Raw genomic sequence first — 21554 nt, 5'->3', positions numbered from 1 at the left:
TTAATATGTAAGATATGTTAATAAGGAGAATGTTTAAAATTACTGATATAAAACAGCATGTTAGTGTGTTTTCTCTAATGTATTATTGGATAATTTTTATTGAGTTAAAGGTTTACCTCCAATACTTACTTCTCTTGGGTTATTTCTCTAATGTTTTTATTCATCAATTATTATAAAACATGCTATAGTATGTAATTTTTGTGTGAAAAAATGAAAAAAAAATTTGGGGGGCATAAAACGAAAAAGTACCTGAAATTGTTTTGGGATGCCTCATATATCATGATTTAATTTACAAACAATTTATTTAGATCATTTTATTTGTTAAATATGAAATATAGATTCATTTTGGCAACTTGTCATCACAAGATTTACCTCAAGTTTGTATGTATTTAAAATTGTTGCAAATGTAAAATTATTAACATTAAAAAAAATTAATGTAAACATGAGATTATAACAAAGATAAAAGCTAGAAATATGAATATACACATTGAACAACATAGTTTAAAGCTATTTGTAAAGGCTACATTAGTAGGGCCAAAATTAAAAAAAAAAATAATAACTTTCAAATACAGTAAAAGATTAACCAGGTGGAAAATCATTAAAAGATTCTTTTTACGTATACTTTTAATTTAGGATTGCTTTTATTCAACTGATGAATTCATCTCCTTATAAAAGTAGATTAGCTATATTTAATTATTAAAATTTTACATTTTATGTCTGTATATATATATATATTTGTTTGTTTTAATTAAGAATATATTTTTGCTGTAATTTTTTTAATTCTTTTTTGACATCCCACAAATTCTCTTTAAAAAGCAAAAGAACATGCTAAGCTTACTAAAATTCTGTACATTTACTGTACATTTTAATCTCATCAGACTATACAGTGAACTTCATTACTTTAAGAGAAAGCTACTCTAATATTTTTGCAGTTCAGGAATTTTGTGAGCATTGCACTCTCAATAAATATCCAAACATATTGGTAAAGCAAAAATTTAATATGAAATATTTTATTATAGATGTTACTTCTACTCTGTATCTAATGTACTTATCAAGATTTTGATTCAACCTCATTGTTTAACAACAATAAGAAACCAAAATCTATTAACCAATTTAAATTATAAATAAAGTAATTAAAATTTTTTTGTGAAAGTTTTATCAATCATCATTAAATAATTATAAGCTTCTTTAAATATTGTTCATCGAAGAGGTATCTCTAAATGGGTTAAGGTCTGTATTGTACACCTCCATCTTTTTTGAGGTTAATTTTTATCAATCCATCTTATGTAAGAGGTGTGCAGTAGTCATAGTGAGCAATCTGTGTTAGGTTTCAAATATTTAGATTTTCTTAAGTAAAATTTACAATTTCTGTTTGTTTTGCGTAAAATGAAAACAGTGTGCTTTGTATTTTTTACTCTTATTCTAAACACATTGTAAAAATACTTGTTTTGTAGTGTTTCATAAGTATTGTGTAGTATGTATATTGTTTTAATATTGTTTAATAAGTATTGCCAATTAATAGATTTTATTAGTAATATTTATTCTTTTCTCTTGTACTACTTTATTTTCTTAATACACTTTTTCCTTAGCGTCTATGGATGATAATTGTTTAATGACTTATTTAGTTTATATTTAAATCAAAATTTTTGTAAAAAATCTTTTTAATGCAATTCCTGCTTTCCAATTTATCCCAGTAACTATTTAGAACATCTTTTTATCTTAGAAAAATATTATTCATTAAACATTTTTAATATTTTGTAATAAATTACACTACTCAGTAACAACAATTACTTGTTTTCATGTTTTGTTTTTTCTTTTACACCAAACACAGATGTGGAATGTTATATATTCAAACAATTTATTATGTTAAAATTCTGTGACTAATTTCTTATTTCCTCATGTATATCAAATGTTAGAGTGTATAGCTGTTTAATTACAATTTGTGTGAGAGTGTTGGCTAGCCAAGGAGTTTGCAAATGATCTTGCGGTGGACCTTCGTAATATCTGGGACCAATTCTCAACTTGACAAATTATTAAAGTTTGTCTTCAGTGTAGATGTAGTGGCTTCATAGCCTTATAGTTTCGTAGAACCCAAGACATGTTACTGAGTACTCTCCAGTTAATTATTAACCCCAACAGTAACTAGAAACTAACAACAGTGATATTGTTACTGCATAGTCATCCAATAATATGTTTCCTAGCATGTTACTTTGTTGTCTACAGTACTGTTATTATAGTAAGTGTTAAGTGTAAACAATTCACTTTAAATGTACATTTAACATAATTAGAATTAAATTGTATTCCTGTTATTTGTTTGCACACACATGTATATATTTATATATGTTATATAAAATGTTGCAAGATTAATGGTATTGTATTTCATTTTAATTTAGTTTTTGTAATAATTAGTTTGTTGTCAGTAAGATTTTATTTTTAATGATAATGCATAAACTAAATTTATCTTGTCAGAAAAATTGTATCGATAGTTTATAGATTTTTTTTACAGATTTCTAAAATATTTTTGTTGTTCTAATTTAAAAATCTTTTGGATCAGATTTATAATGTTGATAAATAATACATTCAACAACACTAGGGTATATTAAACTTCTAAAATAAAAAAAAATAACCAAAGTTTTAGATAAAATTATAGGTTTTCCAGAAGAGTTAATCTTGCTCTCAAAATTTTATAAAAGGATTTTTTTTCAAAAGCTAATACAATAATTGAGATTTTCATCATCTACTTGAACACCATTTTATTTTATTAAAGCCAAATATGCTAATAGAATATTCAAAAGCAAACTGATGTCAGAGGTGTTGTCCATAGTGTAGTGGTCGCATGGTGTAAAAGTTTTGGCTTAATCCTATTTATAAAAAGAAGTGATCTAATAAGTCATACATTAAAGCAACTGTTGAGGGTTAATTTGATACTATAATAGAAAAAGAAAAATATAAGGAAAGAATTACTTAATCATAATCCATTTTTAAATCGAAGCACAGAATGTAATAAGTAGGCCTATATATGTTAATATGTTAGCACTAATCAGAAAGCAGAGATGTTAACAGGGGCTTTTATGGATGCCTTTGAGTACACGATTCCCCGCAGTTCTGTTCAAAAGTAGATGGCTCCTTGGTGGAATATGGAGTTATCTAATATAAAGAAAGCAGTCTGTTGTTTACGTAGGGTCTCTCAACAAGAGGCTGATTCTGAGAGGCGGGCAGTTCTTATTGGCGAATACAATGATCGAACACCCAACTATTTTCGTAAAGTCCGGACGGCCAAGAGGGATTTGTGGTGTTCCTTTGTGGAGAACCAGAGAAACAAGGATCCCTGGGGAGTCGTGTACAGGATTCTAGGACATAAACGTAGAAAGGACATTCTTCTAGCCATTCTCTCAACCCAGCAGGGCGTGGTTTCAGATGTCTCTGGAATTTTACGCAGACTACTTGATGATCTTCTCCCTGGTGATAGCGAAGCTGGAGAGACTGCACACCATCTTTGGGTATGGCGTAACGTCACTCTGTTTTGCAGGGATGCATTATCTGTGGAGATTGCTGAGGCTGAGGTGTGTCGAACTATCTGTAGTCTTGGCAGAGGTAAGGCTCCTGGCTTTGATGGACTGACGGCTCAGCTCCTCGTTCTTTTGTTGGAGTTAACGTGAGAATTATCACATGAGTATTTAATAAATTATTGTTTCGCGGGTTCTTTCCAGTGTGCTGGAAAAAATGGATTGTAAAATTGTGGTTTAAGGAGAGCGACAAGGATCTGGCTGTTGTTCATCATATTGTTGGTATCAGTTATCGGCAAGGTCTTTGAAACGGTGTTGTATCTTCGTATAAATAAGTGGTTGGCCACGCATGGGTTGCTGATGGAAAACCAGTATGGGTTTTGCCCCGGCAAAGGTACCGTGAATGCCATACTGATGAATGTGGTCTTGGCCAGTGAGGTGTAATATGTCTTGTGGATCTTCCTAGACATTTCCGAAGCGTTTAACAGTCTGTGGTGGCTCTCTGTCATTTTCCAATCACAGAGGCGAGGATGCACTGCAAATGAACTGCAAGTGCTGAAAACTTATTTCAGTCATTGGGATGTGTTGCTCAGCGAGGGCAGCCTTGAAGTAGGGAAGACGCTGTCTAAGGGTTGTCCCCAATGCAGTGTGTTCGGTCCTCTCGTGTGTGGTAGAGTTTCTCTCTTTTGCGTCTGACGTTGCCTATATAGACGGCGGGCTCCTGCTGATCGAAGGATGCTCGCGGAGGGAGCTTGTGCATGCAGGGTGTTTGAGCTGTGGGCTCTTCAATATAAGATGACTTTTAGCCTGGAGAAGACCACGATGATGCTCCTCAAAGGTCGTTTGGCAGAGAGTCGGCAAGTTCGAGTATCGATGTCGGGCCATTTAATAAACTACACTCAGGTTCAGAAGTACCTCAGGGTATATCTTGATGAGAAATTTCAATTCGAGGCATCTTCAATACGTCGCAGAAAAGCCTTGTAGTGCTTTTTTTTGGGATCCGACGTGTGATAAATCCGGATTGGGGTTTCAATTTTTAGACCCTAATCATCCTGTACAAGGACGTGTGTGAAGCAATTATGTTATATGCTGCACCAGTTTGGGCGGATAGAATGAAATTTCGTAGTTATAGAGATATACTATAGAGGGCCCAACGACTATGACTGTTGACGGTAACGGGTAGTTACAGGACGGTTTCACGGCAAGCGGTCTTAATGATTGCAAGAATGGAACCGGTTGATATTTTAGCTCTTGAGAGACAGGAGTGGTATGTTGCTAGGAAGTTGGCTGAGTTGACTTCCGGAAAGATTCGGGATATCGAGCAACATGGTTACGTTATACGGCAGGCTAGATGGGATGAGACTATTGATGGGCGATATACGCACGATCTCCTCCCAGACTTAAGAAGTTGCGGGCCACCTCATGGGTTTCCCCTAACAAGTACATAATTCAGTTTCTTACCGATCACGGGACCTTCACGGATTAGTCTGGCTGGCTGGTATGTAGGTGATTCAGTTCCTTCAATGACTATAGTTTTCAATCTTGCTTGAGACTATAGATGTTTTGTTATTTTTAGTAATAGTTTCACTGATGGGAATTTTGCTTGTTGCTTTCGCATCAATGGCATCCTGGGCCAAGGTGACAGAGATGTCATATACCGAGGTTTAAAAGACTTCTGGTAAAGCCCATCAGGGCTAGGTAAGGACGGGGTGGTTGGAGGGTGTCTTCACCCTCCAACCAATCACCAAGATGGTCAAGATGTTTGGCTTGTCAAATGTAAGTGATGTGGTTTAAAGTAATAACCCGCGATGCTCAAGTACACACGCACGCAAGTCATCATCACCCTCTGTATATGGTGCTGCACTGGCCACACAGTGCATCACCTGGTGCCATAAACTTCACAATAACAACCAGAATTTATTATTTTTGCATAGAATATTGTGCCATCTATTCTCCTGGATATTAGAACTCATACCCCAATCTTCCAGTCATATAGAAGAATTCCATGTACAGCATGTGGGTTATTGGCAGAATATAAATGTGAATTCTGTGCATACACATACCCCTTACAAATGGAGCAATGGGTTCATTGGTATAGAACACATACACCAAAATATCATCACAATTGTCCACCAGAAACTGTTGAAACCACTCACATTATTGAATTCACTTTCAACAGTTAATGGCCAATAACTTTTGAGTTGCTTTAACTTTATATGGGATGAGACTGAGCTTCCTATGAACTGCCTTGCATGCAGTTGCAAAACACTGATATTTTTCTGTTGGGCCAACTTTCACATGGATTGATTGGGACTATGTTGCTCAACATCTGATATATCTTGCAGTTTTTTTCATTAAGCACTGATGGTCTACTTCACTCTTAATTCTTCTCAGAGTCCATCTTCCTAAATTTTCTAAATTTCTCGATTAGCACTCTTACTCAAAGTATGTTGATTAGGAACCAGTGTACCTAATCATTACTGAAGTGATTTCTAATGGAAAATTAATCTTTCACTATCATTGTGTACTCATCACGCTCATAGAATATGTATCATCAAGAAATATTCACTGTTCTAAAGTTAACACTATTCTGAGCACAGACACAATGACACGATATCAGTGGTTCAAAGATAATGAACACACAGTGAGCAACAAAGAAACAGATACACCTTCTCATCTCAAGATCACCAGCCTGATTGCTCACAGATCACCAGCCTTTTTTGTGTTTTATGCAACACAAGGATTACCAACCTTTGCAAAAAACATTACTGAAAGAGCATGAAATAAAATCCCTCAACATTTATAATGTTTGTATAAGTGTATAGTTGTTACTTTTTGAATGCACTGTATTTTCCATTCCCTACTATTCTATTTCAATCAAATAACCCCAACATAATTATTACATTCTATATAATCTCATTTATCTGTTTAATATAGTCCAATCTTTACTAATCTTTCTATTATTTAAGTTAACAAACCTGAATTCCTTAATATATGGTCAACCAAACCAGTTTTATTTTTATACAAGATTCTACTACAAATTTTTCTGCCCTCATATATCTTGACAATTTCAAATTTTACTGATCAACCTAATCTTCAATATCCTCCAGTAAAACATATTTGAAAGGCCTCAGTTTTTTCCTTTCTGTTTTTCCTACTTTCCATGTTTCCCTACCCACAAAACTTTACACTGTATACAAATATTTTCAAAAATCTCTCCAAATTTTAAATACGTATTTTTTTACTATCAGACATATTTTTTCATGAAATCTCTCCTTGCTTGTATTAATATGTTCTTGATATTTGCCCTACTATACCCAATTCTTTGTAATTTTATTACCTAAATAATAAAACTGAAATTTCTGGAATATTGTGATTTACTAATAAATATTCCCCATGATCCTTCTTTCTCTTGGATGTCATTGTATTTGCTTTGATTTATTTATTTAGAAACTAAATTCCTTTTTCTTCATAGTGAATTCTACAGATATTGAACAATCACTATACTCGTACTAACATAGCTGTAAAACCTTTCTAATTTGTTCCTCTTAATATTCATTATTCATTTGAAGGATTTAAATTATTACCTACTCAAGTTATAACTGGTCCGTTCCTAGTACTTTAAACCATTGCCTGTATTGCTATATTGTGCAATACAAAATATAAAAATTTTAGATATCTGAGATTTAATTTGTTTAAACAACATATTTTATTATAAAATTTATTATGGTTTATGGCATTGATGCTCACACTTTTTACCCACATTGAGAATCAAACATTTTCTAGCGCTCCCAAAATTTTTAAACTTACCATCTTTTAAAAATAATAATTGCAATTGCTGTTTTTAACATGCGCTCTTAAAAACAGTAAGTGCAATTGTTTTTAAACATGGCATATCCTATTTCTGAGTTGAAACTTACATTTTAAATGAGAGCACTTAAAACATACCTTTAATAAACTTATTTGGAAGTATTGTTATTAAAATTGCTTTCAAAAAAATTACAATTGCATCTATATAATTATAAAACAACAATAGTGATAGCATATTCAGTTGATCTTGGATTAAGCTGAGAGTGGGTGTCTCTCAATATTTAAAGATACCTCGGCACAAAATGAACAAAAGCCAGAAACTGCAATGCTACATTAAAGACCTCACAATTTATTATTAAAGCTGGATCAGCTAGATCAAAACCTTTTAAGTTCCATATATATTTGTATCCATACGTTGCTCAGATCAGGAGATGTGCAGCATTAAAGACAAAAGTGGCCTTTTCTCTTTAAAGTGGAATATTTCAGTTCAGTAAAATCACAGAGAGACATAAAACAAGAAATTAAAATTAAAGCTAATATCTTAAGCTTTTAAACGTTTTTAATGCAGTATACTGAAAAAATTTCACTTCCCCATGCGCTTGATCAAACATGAAGAAAAACTTTCAAATTTTTAAAACTTCTCTTCTCACTTTTTTTTTTTTTAATTTGATGATTTTTGAAATCTGAAGTATACGGTCAAAAAGTAGAGTATTCAAGCTTTAATTATTTTTTTTATTCGTCTCTCTAAGCCTCTTGGTTGCAAAGTTAAAGTAGTTTGAATACAATCATTTTTTATCATAAAATGTAGGTATCCCTTTAATTTTTTGTGCTAGTGCAATAGGTATTTAATTTTAGTTTGAAATATCAGGAAAATATGATTTTGCCTTTTTTTAATCAGCCATCACCTTTCTAGACCACCTGAATGCCCCCAATTTTCTTTGGGCCTTCTACCACCCCCCTGAAAGCCTCCAGAAACCACAAGGGAGCGTTATCGCCACTCTGAGAATGAATGGTTTAGGATAAAGAGATACAGATAAAGTGATATATTATAACAATACTCACTTGGGAAACATATTTGTAACGGTAGCCCTGACAATCATGATATACATGTCTTGTCAAATTATTAATGTATACTGCTATAAGAATATTTTAACTTAATATAACTTATTACTAAAGGGTGGAATATGGTAATTATTCGACAATTTCAACGCCCTTATAACTAATCAATAACTATATTTATCATCCGCATAAAGAAATTTTATTCTTATACCTGTAGTATGTTGAAACTATATCAATATATAACTTTATCAATAAATAAGTAAAATACTACATAAATAACATTTTATTGAGCACTTTTTAAAACTATGAAATACTTATTAACACATAAAAATTTACTAATAGTAATGGGGTATGCATTAAAAAGAATGAAAATAATTTAAACTAGATGACGTTTTGTAGTTAGAGTCACTTTAAACTAGACAACTAGACATTAAGTATTAATAAATAAGTAAAATACTATGTAAATAACATTTTATTGAGCACTTTTTAAAACTATGAAATACTTATTAACACAACAATTTACTAATAGTAATGGGGAATGCATTAAAAAGAATGAAAATGATTTAAACTAGATGACGTTTTGTAGTTAAAACCTAGAAAAAGTGAAAACAAATGATTTACTAACAATCACATAAAGAAATTACTTTGAGAATCAGTCATTCTAATGTAATTTAATCAGATGATTAAATTATGCTGACGCTGATGCTTAAAGGTAATTTAAGCATACATATTTATGATGACAAATGTATGTTGCATGAAAATATGTATTTTGTGTTCTAACATTATTATTATTTATTTATGTTTTTTTTTTAAATCTGCAGTTAGTTTTCTTTATACTAAACTGCTGGTCTCTCTGAAGTCCAGGCCTTAAGATCTACTTTTGGAATCGATTCACTGCCACAATCCACTCTCTGGTTCCTAAAAAATAAAATAGAAATTAAATTAATACAGTCTATTAAGACAAAATTATTCTTAACTCTGAAAATAAATATACATTGATAATGTTTTCACATGAATAATCACAGTTCTCACAAGTCCAGAAATAAGTTAATAAAAGAGCCAATGATTTGCCCATGCAGTTTTGCAATTCCAGACTCTAGTTTACAACCCACCAGGTAGGTCTAGCAGTGAACTTGTCATTGAAAATCAGCTGATTTCAAAGTCGTGAATTCTAAGGTTCAAATCCTATGGATTTGAATACTAGATCGTGGATACTGGTGCTCTTTGGTGGTTGGGTTTCAATTAACTACACATCTCAGGAATGGTTGATCTGATACTATAGAAGACTACACTTCATTTACATTCATACATATCATCCTCATTCATCCTCTGAAGTTATACCTTACAGTGATTCCAGAGGCTAAACAGAAAATGAAAGAAGACTCTAGTTTACAGTATAGAAATGACAACGCTTAGTTCTGTGCTTTATACTATACGACTGTATAATCATTTTTAATTTAAATGTCTTAGTACATTATTCATTTCCATTTATCCATCTGTTCCAGAACAAGAAAGCATTTTCCAAAGGGTAGTTTAATTCATTTCATATATATAATTTATTCCAGTTCAAAGTTATAATGTGCTCTTTGTATAAAAATCATAAAAAGTTTTAAAAACTAATTTTTTTTCCATTCAACTGGTAAAACTAAACATTATACAAAGAATTTGTGAATACCATAAGTATAATTGTATAATATAAGTATATAAGTAATATAAGTAATTGTATAATTGTATATTATAAGTATATTTCATGGTATAATTAATAAGTTTTAGTTAAAATCAAAACAATAATGACAATAAAAATAGATCTTATTGTGTAGAATAATTTAAAAAAATAGTTGAACATGCTCATTATTTTTAATATAACAATACAGATCTGTTACATAGGATACAAATAAATAATAGCACCTAGATTAATAAGTATGTGCTGAAATACTTTTAACAGTATAAATACAAATCTAAGTCTTTTAATTGATGTACTCTTTATATTATAAAATTTTACTCAAGTCTTCAAACATAGTGATTGTAATAAATTGATAAAATTAATTAATTTATAATTAAATTTCTAACTTATGTATTAATTATAACAACATTATAATAACTGCTGTAATAAGAATACTAAATAATTAAAATTAAGCATTTATGATCAGAAAAAAATACTTTAAAATATTCCCATCATTTTTCTGTGGGTGTGTGAATTAATTTTTTTATATATTGGAGTAAAATATTTATAAATAGTTAAATCAGAAACAAGATTTTAAAATGATTGTTAAATTAATAAACACTTGAATATAATAATAATATATAACTTATCAAACTCCAGAAAAAGTAAACTCATAGATGAGTAATAGTTCTATCTGAGGTTATTTGAACCACTATTTTAACAATTTGGCAAGAGATGATTTCTAGAGAACAGTATTTGTAATTACTGTTACTTATAATTACTCTTATATTGTACCTATAATTACTGTTACTATTGTAAATAATTGATATAATCTTATTTTATTCATATGTAATTTGGTGGATCAAAAAAAAAACTGTTTTTAAATACTTTTAGGTTAGAAGGTCTTTACTATTTAAATTTGCCCCAACATCTCAATTTTTCTGTTAGTGTTTATTGGGTGTAAAGCAAAATTGATATGCATTTACAAGAATTATTAAGCAAGAATTTTTTTAAACTAGATGTAGTAATTTTCAAAAATGAAGTCTTATCAAAACTTGTAAAATTTTGTCACAATATATGGGAAATATTTTCTAGGCTAAGACAAACATTACTTTGTAATCAATGTGTAAAAAAAAACAACGTTTTCTGGCCGATTCATCAACAAACAACTCAAACTGCTTTACCTGGCTAGGTGAATTTTTAAGAGTAAATTGTTTTTATAATTTAAGCACTTATTAAGAAAGGACTTTGGAAAGCTCTACTTATGAGTGGAAAAAAGGACGGAGGCAATATTTTTAATGAAAATCCTATATCTCAGGAACCAAAGATGTTAGTCATGAAAATTGGTGTTTAGACTCTTCTTTAAAAACAATTGATCATTTTCAAAAATCCAATTTGAGAGATGCAAAAGTGGGGCAAATCTTTTTATGAAAATTCAACATCTCTGGAACGAAAGGTATTAGTCATGAAAATCAATTTTAGACTTTTCTTAGAAAATAAAATTGAACATATATCACCATTTTTCAAAAATCTAATTTGGGAGGAAGCAAAGGGAGGGAAGCAAAGGGAGTCTGGTACTAACACTGCTAATAGTACAATGGAATGGATAGTATACTGCAACAGGACATCAAAGTACCAAGAAGCCTGTCAAGCAAGCCAATTTCATCCTATGTACCAACTGAGCTTTCTAAATTTCACCAAGTAATGTATATTAACAAAATACTGATATTCAAATTAAATATTAAACCCAAAGTTTTATTTGAAACAGATGAAATTCATTTTTTCCATTCTGTTTAATTACGAAAACTGAATAATTCAAAACTTTTTAAACTCTTGATCAAAATAAGCTAGAAACTTGAGGCATTGATCAAACTGTTTAGTTCAATGAACTCTTGAATTATGATGTTGATAGAAAGTAATACATTAAACAAATTTCCCAAACTCGTATTGAAAAGTTATGACATGCAGACAAGTAACAGGTTTGCAACTGAGTATTATGTTACTGTAGGCTATGCCATTAGTTTGAAATTGGTGACTGATGTCGAACTAGAATCTATTGTACTCTCACAAATTTACTTCTCAAATGTCAAATATTACAAACTATTGTAGCTTAAATAATAAGCATTTATATTAACGTAACATTATTCACAAAAAATGTTCATAATATGTATTCATTCATATTTCCGTTTAATAGACGTTAGTTATTTTTGAAAATTCTTCTTCAGCTTCAATATTTAATTTCTGAAATAAACCTCCTTCAAATCTCTGTATTGGATTTTACACCGAACACTTCTTTGAATTAAATTGGTGTAAAGAAAATTTCAGTGCATCACAAAAAACATAAGTGATTAATTTTTTTTTGTTTCTTGTGTTGTTTTATTTTTTTAGATTTAGTTTGTAGTTTTACCTATTTCATTGAGCTGATCATTTTTTTTTCTTTTGTGTTATGTGAAGTTTTATGAAATCTTTCACGTTTGTCTTTTTACATTGCACATTTTGTTTTCATTACATGGTTCTCAAAAAAAGAAAAGATAATATTTTCATTGAATAATATACTGTAATTTCAGTTTCAATAATTTTTAGATTTCTAATGAGGTATTTATTACTGTCAAGATTGTTAAATTCATATAATGCCAATTATATACATACACATGGTATTAACAAAGTATGACAATGCTTAAATAACTTTAAAACAGTTAAATATTGAAAAATGAAATTTAAATTTAGCAGATGCTCCTACCTTGAAACAAACTATTTTTCGGTATAAGACCACAGCACTCCAAGCATCAAGGTGACTCCCACAAGAGAGCCAACTCAAACATTTTAAACAGAAAATATGATTGTGATATATAATTTTAAAGGGCATTAAAAAACAAAACTGTCATAAAAACTATCACACTGGGACAATCCCAACCAAAATAGTAGTCATTTATATATTTTTCACAGCTAGTTTGATAAGTTGCCTACAATACATCCCAAGCAATGGTCTCATACCAAAAAAATAGATCATTTTGAGTTTAGAAACACTTGTTAAATTTCATTTTCTTTAATGTTTTATTGTTGAGCTACTATTTAAGAAATACTGCTCATCTCTTTTATTTAGAAAAATAGGTAGTTTTGAGGAAGAAGTGTTGCCATTAATACCATATATATATATATATATATATTTTAAGTAATAATAAAAAGGGTAGCAATTATATATATTATTCTTACACACATATGTATGTATATACATGTATTTTTTTTGTCTTCAGTCATTTCATTAGTTTGATGCAGCTCTCCAAGATTCTCTATCTAATACCAGTTGTTTCATTTCAGTGTACCCCCTACATCCTACATCCCTAACAATTTGTTTTACATATTCCAAATGTGGCCTACCTACACAATTTTTTCCTTCTACTTGTCCTTCCAATATTAAAGTGACTATTCCAGGATGCCTTCAGATTTGGCCTATAAGTCTGTCTCTTCTTTTAGCTATATTTTTCCAAATGCTTCTTTCTTCATCGATTTGCCGTAACATCTCTCTATTTATCACTTTATCCACCCATCTGATTTTTAATATTTTCCTATAGCACGACATTTCAAAAGCTAATCTTTTCTTCTCAGGTATTCCAATTATCCAAGTTTCATTTCCACATAAAGCTAATTATATACTAAAACTACTAAAATAATATTACTAAATTAAATATACTAAAATTACTAATCATCAGCAAATCTTTTCATCATCTAATCATCATCTTTATCTTTTCATCTTATACTGTTACTCCAGATCTAAATTGTTCTTTAACATCATTAACTTCTAGTTCTATGTAAAGATTAAAAAGTAACGAGGATAGGGAACATTCTTGTCGGAACTCCCTTTTTTTATTTCTGCTTCTTTCTTAGGCTCTTCGAATATTACTGTAGCAGCTTGCTTCCTGTAAATGTTAGCAATTGTTCTTCTATCTCTATACTTGAAAACCCTAAATTTTTTAACATGTTGAACATTTTATTCCAGTCTACTTTATAAAATGATTTTTCCAAGTTTATAAATCCCATATATCTTGATTTGTTTTTCTTTAATCTTCAGTCTAATATCAATCTGAGCACTAATGTTGCTTCTCTTGTCACTATACTTTTCCTGAAACCAAATTGGTCTTTTCCTTACACTTCTTCCACTTCCCTCTCAGTTCTGCTGTACAGGATTCTAGTACAGATTTTTGGTAAATGAATAGTTAAGCTGTTTTGTGTGTGTTCTGTATTCTTCACATTTATCTGTTCCTGCTTTCTTTGGTATCATGACAATAACACTCTTTTTGAAGTCTGATGGAACTTCCCCTTTTTTGTAAATATTATGCACCAGTTTGTATAATCTATCTATCACGTAATTCTGCAGGTATCCCATCTATCCCAGGAGCCTTTCTGCCATTTAAATACTTTAATGTTCTATTAAATTCAGATCTCAGTATTTTATCTCCCTTTTAATTCTCTTCAACTTCCTCTTCTTCCTCTCTAACAACAGTTTCTAATTCATTTCCTCCATATATTTCCTTCATTATATTCCACCCACCTATCGACCTTTTCTATTGTTTAATAAATCAGTGTACCATCCTTAACACATTATTAGATTTTAATTTATGTACCTCAAAATTCTCCTTAACTTTCCTGTATGCTCCGTCTATTTTACTAATGATCATTTCTCTTTCCACTTTTGAACACTTTTCTTTAATCCACTCTTCTTTCGTTAAATTTGCACTTCCTTTTATAGTATTTCTTAATTTTCAATACTTCCTTTTACCTTCTTATCATTAGCATTCTTATACTTTCTACGTTTATCCATCAGCTCCAATATATCCTTTGATTTCCAAGGTTTTCTACCAGTTTTCTTTGTTCCGCCTAAGTTCACTTCTGCTGATTTAAGAATTTCCTTTTTACCATTCTTCCTTGTCTTCTTCTATATTTTCTACCTTACTTTTTTTACTCAGACCTCTTGCGATGTCCTTCTCAAAAATCTTCTTTATCTTCTCTTCCTCAAGGTCTCTAAATTCCACTGATTCATCTGACATCTTTTCTTCAGGTTTTTAGACCCCAATCTACATTTCATTAACATTAAATTATGATAATTATCAATCTCTGCTTCAGGATAAGTTTTGCAGTCGGCGAGTTGATTTCTAAATCTTTGCTTAAACATGATGAAATCTATCTGATACCTTGCAATATCACCTGGCTTTTTTCATGAGTATATTTTTCTATTATGGTTTTTAAACTGGATGTTGGCAATAACTAAATTATACTTCATACAAAACTCAATAAGTCAGTTCCCTCTTTCATCCAGTGCCTTGCGTTCCAATCTCCAACTATTATAAAATTTTCCTCCCTGTTTATGTGTTTAATTGCTTCATCAATTTCTTTGTAAACCCACCCTCCCTCATCATCAGGGCACTTGTAGGCATTTAGACATTAAATCATTGCCAGAATTATTGTTGGCTTAGATTTTGATTTTATGATTTTATCATGATTACAGTAATTGTATTGCTATGTTTTTTGAAGTACTGTACTCTTTTCCATATTTTCTTGTTCATTGTGAAACCATTCCTGCCTGCCCTTTATTTGATGCTGAGTTAATTATTCTAAAATCACCTGACCAAAAGTTGTTTTCCTCTTCCTACCACATCTACATTTAACCTACAATTTCGCTACTAAAATTTTCCAACCTACCATCCTTTTTTAATCTCCTAACATTCCACGCTCCAACTCGTAGAATATTATCATTTAATTTTCTGGTGAATCCTTCCTTAGCAGTTCCTACCTGTAGATTCGAATGTGGTATTAGTTTACCTGCAGAATATTTTACCAAGGAAGGTCCTCCATCTTTGTTACATGAAAATGTTGAGAGCTACATTTTCTTGGAAAAAAAACAGCTGTAGTTTTCCATTGCTTTCAGCTGTGCAGTACTCAGAATATTGATTGATGTTGATATGGTCGTTTAAATCCTCCTGATCTACACCCTTAATAACTACTGAAAGAGCTGCTGCCCTCTTTCAGGGATCATTTCTTAATCTGTCTCTCAACAGATACTTCTCTGATATGGTTGCCCCTTTGTTGCAGCTATTCTGTATCATTGAGCACTCAAGCCCCCTCACCATTGGCAAGGTCTCATGATTTGTATAGGGAGATACATATATTTATTATATAGAGTGTTTATAAAAACCATTTCAAGAATTCAGAGGATGGTCCCACACGTCGAAATAAAGAAAAAAACTTTATATCAACACATGTTCAGAAATACTTAGTTTGCTGGCATCCACCATTTTGAAAATTATTCAATTATTAATAATTAATAATTATAATTTTTATTAAATTATATTAAGTATAAATTATTTAAGTATTATTATTACTATTATAAAAATAATAATTATCTTTAAATTATTATAATTTATTATATGATAACATTAATAAAATTATTTCAGTTAAAATTGTGTCAATTTATTTAATTTTATTTGAAAGAAATGAAAATTGGTTTTTTAATGTAGTAACTCACTTCAATAATCTTTGTCACAACTTTGTTATTTATGAACAGATTTGAATAAATGACATGTCAGTTTCTTTGTCATTAAATGCTTAAAATTTTTGTTGTAACATAACATTTAAACAAAACACCTGTTGTTAAGATTAACAATTAAAACGTTCATACTGCTGCCATTTTGAAATGGATTGAGAGATCATTTTCATTATTTTTATACATGTAAACCTCTATTTACCCTAGCAGGATACAAAATTTCAGCTTGATACAACTAACCATTCTCTAGAAATAATTTTTTTTGTTAAAAATACAGTGGAGATGCCATACTAAATGCTAGTAAACCTAGCATTTCTGGACATATGTTGATATAAAATTTTTTTTCTATTTCGATAAGGGGGATCATCCTCTGGATTTTTGAAAAGTCTTTATAAACCTTTTCTGTACATATATATGTAAATAAATATGTGCATACGTACATGTGTGTGTGTAAGAATAGTATATACATTACTGCTACCCTTCTTATTATCTCAAGTAAAATGTATTTATTGTTAATATTAATATAAACTCATAGATAAACGAATTTTTATACATAAAAATAATATTAATGAATAACAATAAAACAATTACTGCATTTTTAGAAAATTAACACTCCTTAATAAAATTATAAAATCAAATCACCATCACACACAAAATAGAAACATAGTATAATATGATATGTAAAGCATTCAAATATAGTTATTGTAATAAAACAGAATTTGGTAAAGGATAAAAATAAATTAGATTTATAGGAAATCAAAATGCATATGGTAATATTTTTACAGAAAACTTAAATAAAAATACAACATTAAATAGAATACGAAATAAATTAATCTCTAAATATAAAAGAGAGTGTCCTGACTGACTAACTCATAACTCATAATCAACATACAGCTAAAACTATTATAGGTAGAGACTTGAAATTTTCAGGGAACCTTCGTATCTTTAAGAAGGTGTGCAATAAGAAAGGATTTTGCAAAATTTTGATTTTAAGGGGTTCAAATAAATGATTTTAAGAAGTTCAAATGAATAATCAATAGTATTTTCAGTATCGATTTATTTGTGTCAAAAATATTTGTGTTTTAAGATCAATCGATAATGAATGAATGGATTACTGTAGTAAAATTTATTAATAATTTAATTTTTTAATTTAATTTAAATTTATTATTAATGTTGTTATTTATTGTTTATAAACATTTAAGAAAAAAAAAAATTATGATTTTTTGACCGGCATCATCATGTAAGCATGTTCTTTCTTCTGGCTCTTATTTGTTGGTGTTGCTTCTTCCTACCAATCGTTTATAAACATTTAAGAAAAAAGAAGTCATATAATTTTTTTATGAGTCAACCGGTTAGTGTAGTGTTTCAAAAAGTGAATAAACATGTCAATTGAAAAGTGACTGTCAACGACACGTTAATAATCCAAACCTGTTCCGAGCACTTGCTGTTCACTTAAACAGTGATAATAATGATGCCAGGAGGTACAAAACACAATCATTTTGTACGTGGCTGATCATTGGATTGACTTTGCTCATATGTCTTACAAGTCTTCAAATGGTGACAACTTTCCAACTTGTGAGGAATATTTACGCAAAATGTCAATTCATTCAGTCTGCAGTAATTATTGTAAATTAGTTGCAGCTGGTAAGATTTTTCCATTCTTATTTGAAGTTTATTACAATTGCAATCTTTATTGGAAATTTGCTACTGACACATTGCCCGTAAAAAGATTGCGTCTTACTGGGAATATTAATAGTGGTCATTTCGATGTATATTTGTCCTATTTAGAAGACAAAATTCTTCTTCAACTATTCCTGTTAGGAATAATAAAAAGCGTCGTGCGAGGTTCACGGACAGAACAAGAAAGAATCAAATCAAAAAATCTGTGTAAAAGTATGCACAAATCAACCCAGAAGGTAATAGAATAGCTGTGAAAAAGTATCAACAAAATCATTCAGATGTCCATAGAGCTGCAGTAGTAGCCTATCAAAATAGGCATCCAGAAGTACATAGAGCCGCTGCAGCTACGTATCAAAGTAATCATGCTGAAGTTCATAGCGCATCCCAAAATCTATATGAGCGCAAGATTCCAGGGATTCGTACAGAAAATCATTTGTACCCACAGAAAAATTAAAGACTCTCTGGTTTGGCTTACGATCCTAATATAGATTATAAAATGACATTAGAGTTATGATTAAAAAATGCCAGTTATGTTATGCTCTTAAACGGAAAGGTGAAACACCTGGCATGTGCTGCAATTCTGGAAAAGTACAGCTAGAAACTTTGAAACCACCACTTGAACCATTATTTGCCTTATTAAATGGCTATCACCCTGACCATGGCCACTTTATTGACTATAGTAGAAAATATAATGGTTGTTTTCACATGACATCTTTTGGTGTTAAGCAGATTGTTGAAGAAGGTTTTATGCCGACTTTTAAAGTTCCAGGCCAAGTTTACCATTTATACGGCAGTTTGATACCACATTCTCAGGAAGAGGCTAAATTTTTGCAAATATATTTTGTTGGTGAAGATGAAAAAGAAGTTAAACTTAGATGCTCTAACTATTCAGAGGTCAAATGAGGTTTGGTGAAACAGTTGCAAGATCTGCCCATAAAGAAAATAAGCACATAAGAGACTTGAAAACTACCATGGATAAAGTAGCACAGAACAGCGAAAAATTTCAAGTGGTGATTCGCGCAGGCAGAAAACCTGCAAATGCTCACAGTGGTTGTTATAATGCTGTGACATCTAACGAAGTAGCTTTAGTAATAGTTGGACAGCAGTTTGAAAAACGAGATATTGTTATTCAAAGTCACGATAATCGACTGCAACGTATCAGTGAACTTTATCAATCTTACGATGCATTACAATATCCACAATTTGTTTTGTTACAGAGAAGACGGTTATTCGACAGATATTTTTCAACGTTACCCAACAACAAAACAATGCTTTTTTTTATTATATATGTTTGTTATTGAAATATTTATTAAAATAAATTCTGTAAATAACATGCGATTAAGAAGTTTTTAGTATTTATTAGTAGATTTTTAAAAGCACTGGGCCTGTCAGGGCTTGGATGGAAAAAAGGATAGACTTTGTTTTTTACCCCAAAAGTAACTATGATGATGAATGATGATTATGAGTGATAAGAACAGGAGTTCTATTATCTACTTCTGACATCATCTTTTAAATATAGCAACATAATAAGCAAAAGCATCCCTCCAAAACATTCAATAAATATGTTTAAAATTCAAGTATCACCAGGGCGAGGCCGCGACGAGTAACCTGCTAGTACTTAATAAATTACACTGGGAGAAAAAGGAAAAGTATATTCAATTTACAAGTTAATGATATTATTATTTTTTTTAAATGATCACACACACTTAAGAATAGACAAGTAATTTTTTAATATAATGAGCTATTTAAATTGGCTTTCCTGTTTTAATAGTAACTGTAAACACTTACTAAATCAGTCCTGAAGATTATCACTTTTTTACATATAACAGTGGCAATATCATTGCCTGAAATAGTATTTTATAAGTGGTGATGAATTCATGAACTCAGAAAATTTTTCCAGTATTTAAATCAATTTGATAATAATTTTTTTTTCAATAACTAATTCACAATGTTAATTGTAGGATTTCAAATTCAGTTAACTCCTTCCTAGTTTTGTAATTATGAAAATTAATTTTAAAAATCATCTCAAGTTTCACAATGACTGTCATGCATATATAAAAAAAAATTGTTGTAAATAATTTATTTTTTTAAAAGCTATTTAACATGTTAAGTACACAATTTTTCAATGTTGACTGTACTAATTTAGTAAAATTTCTTAAGTATACCAAGTTTACCAATAAATGATGGTATTTACCAAAAATTGCATATGGGGTATATCATGATAATTAATGTTTCAGAGTATGATACAATGTTAATTGCTAAAATCTCTACCATGTTTATTATAGTTTTATAAATTTCATAAATACTTATTTCATATGACTAAAAACTTCTTTTCTTTTTTTACTGTTCATGGAACATCATTGTTGCTGAAAAGTTTATAAATATTTTTTATTTCTCTCAAACTACGTACCTTATACTATTTCTCTATATAATCGCCACATGAATTAAGACATTTATCGTAGCGATACACCAGCTTCAGTATACCCTCGTCGTATTCTTCTACCGCCAGTCCATTTAGCCACTGATTAACAGCATTTTTAAGATCATAGACGCGAATTGCTTACCACTCAAAAATTCTTTCAATTTCCCAAACAAATGGTAATCAGAAGTGGCTAAATTCGGATTATATGGTGGGTGATCATAAATTTCCCATCCAAATGTTCTCAGGAAATCACGTGTCAGACTCGCAACATGTGGACGTGCATTATCGTGCAGCAGGAAGACACCGTCAGTTAGCCACCTACGTCACCAATCTTGAATGGCACGCCGTAACTTCGTAAAGTTTCGCAGTAGGTTTCTGCATTTATAGTCGTTCCACGTGGCATAAAATAAACAGCAGTATGCCAAAACCGATCCCAAAAGAATGTGGCCATTAGTTTGCGTCTAGATGGCTGTGGGTTGACTTTTGTCGGTCTGGTTGGTGATTGAGGATAACGGCATTCAGTTGACTGCCGTTTTCTCTCTGGCGTGTAATACGTAATCAACTTTTCGCCACCGGTAACAATTGAATTAAGAAACTCATTACCTTTTTCTGCGTAGCGCATCAAAAATTCCAAAGCAGATCCCATTCGAATTTTTTTGTGAAGTTCCGTTAAGACGTGCGGCAACCAACGTGCACAGACCTCTCTGGAGCCTAAATGGTCATGAACAATGCGACCGATAACAGCTCTTGAAACATCAGGAAAAAGAAGGGCCAGGTCGAAAATTGTTGAGCGACGATCTTTTCTGACTTCACCATTGACGCGTTTCAACAAGTCCTCGGTGATTATCGTGGGCCTCTCCGAACGCTCTTCATCGT

The 21554-nt window shown here is 30.8% G+C and overlaps 1 protein-coding gene across 1 annotated transcript in view; it reads right to left on the bottom strand.

The window, feature by feature from the left end:
- Positions 1–8829: 8829 nt before the first annotated feature.
- The window catches only part of LOC142325077 (salivary peroxidase/catechol oxidase-like), a 56888-nt gene continuing 44163 nt past the window's right edge, over positions 8830–21554 (bottom strand). Inside the window, exon 13 of the mRNA XM_075366403.1 lies at positions 8830–9293. Coding sequence (XP_075222518.1) covers positions 9212–9293 — 82 coding nt within the window. The 3' untranslated portion in view covers positions 8830–9211. The remainder of the gene's footprint in view (positions 9294–21554) is intronic.

Source organism: Lycorma delicatula, chromosome 5 (assembly GCF_047948215.1).
Source record: "Lycorma delicatula isolate Av1 chromosome 5, ASM4794821v1, whole genome shotgun sequence".
Taxonomy (NCBI): Eukaryota; Metazoa; Arthropoda; class Insecta; order Hemiptera; family Fulgoridae; genus Lycorma; species Lycorma delicatula.
The sequence above is the reverse complement of the archived record's forward strand: the minus strand, read 5'-3'. Positions and strand labels throughout refer to the sequence as shown.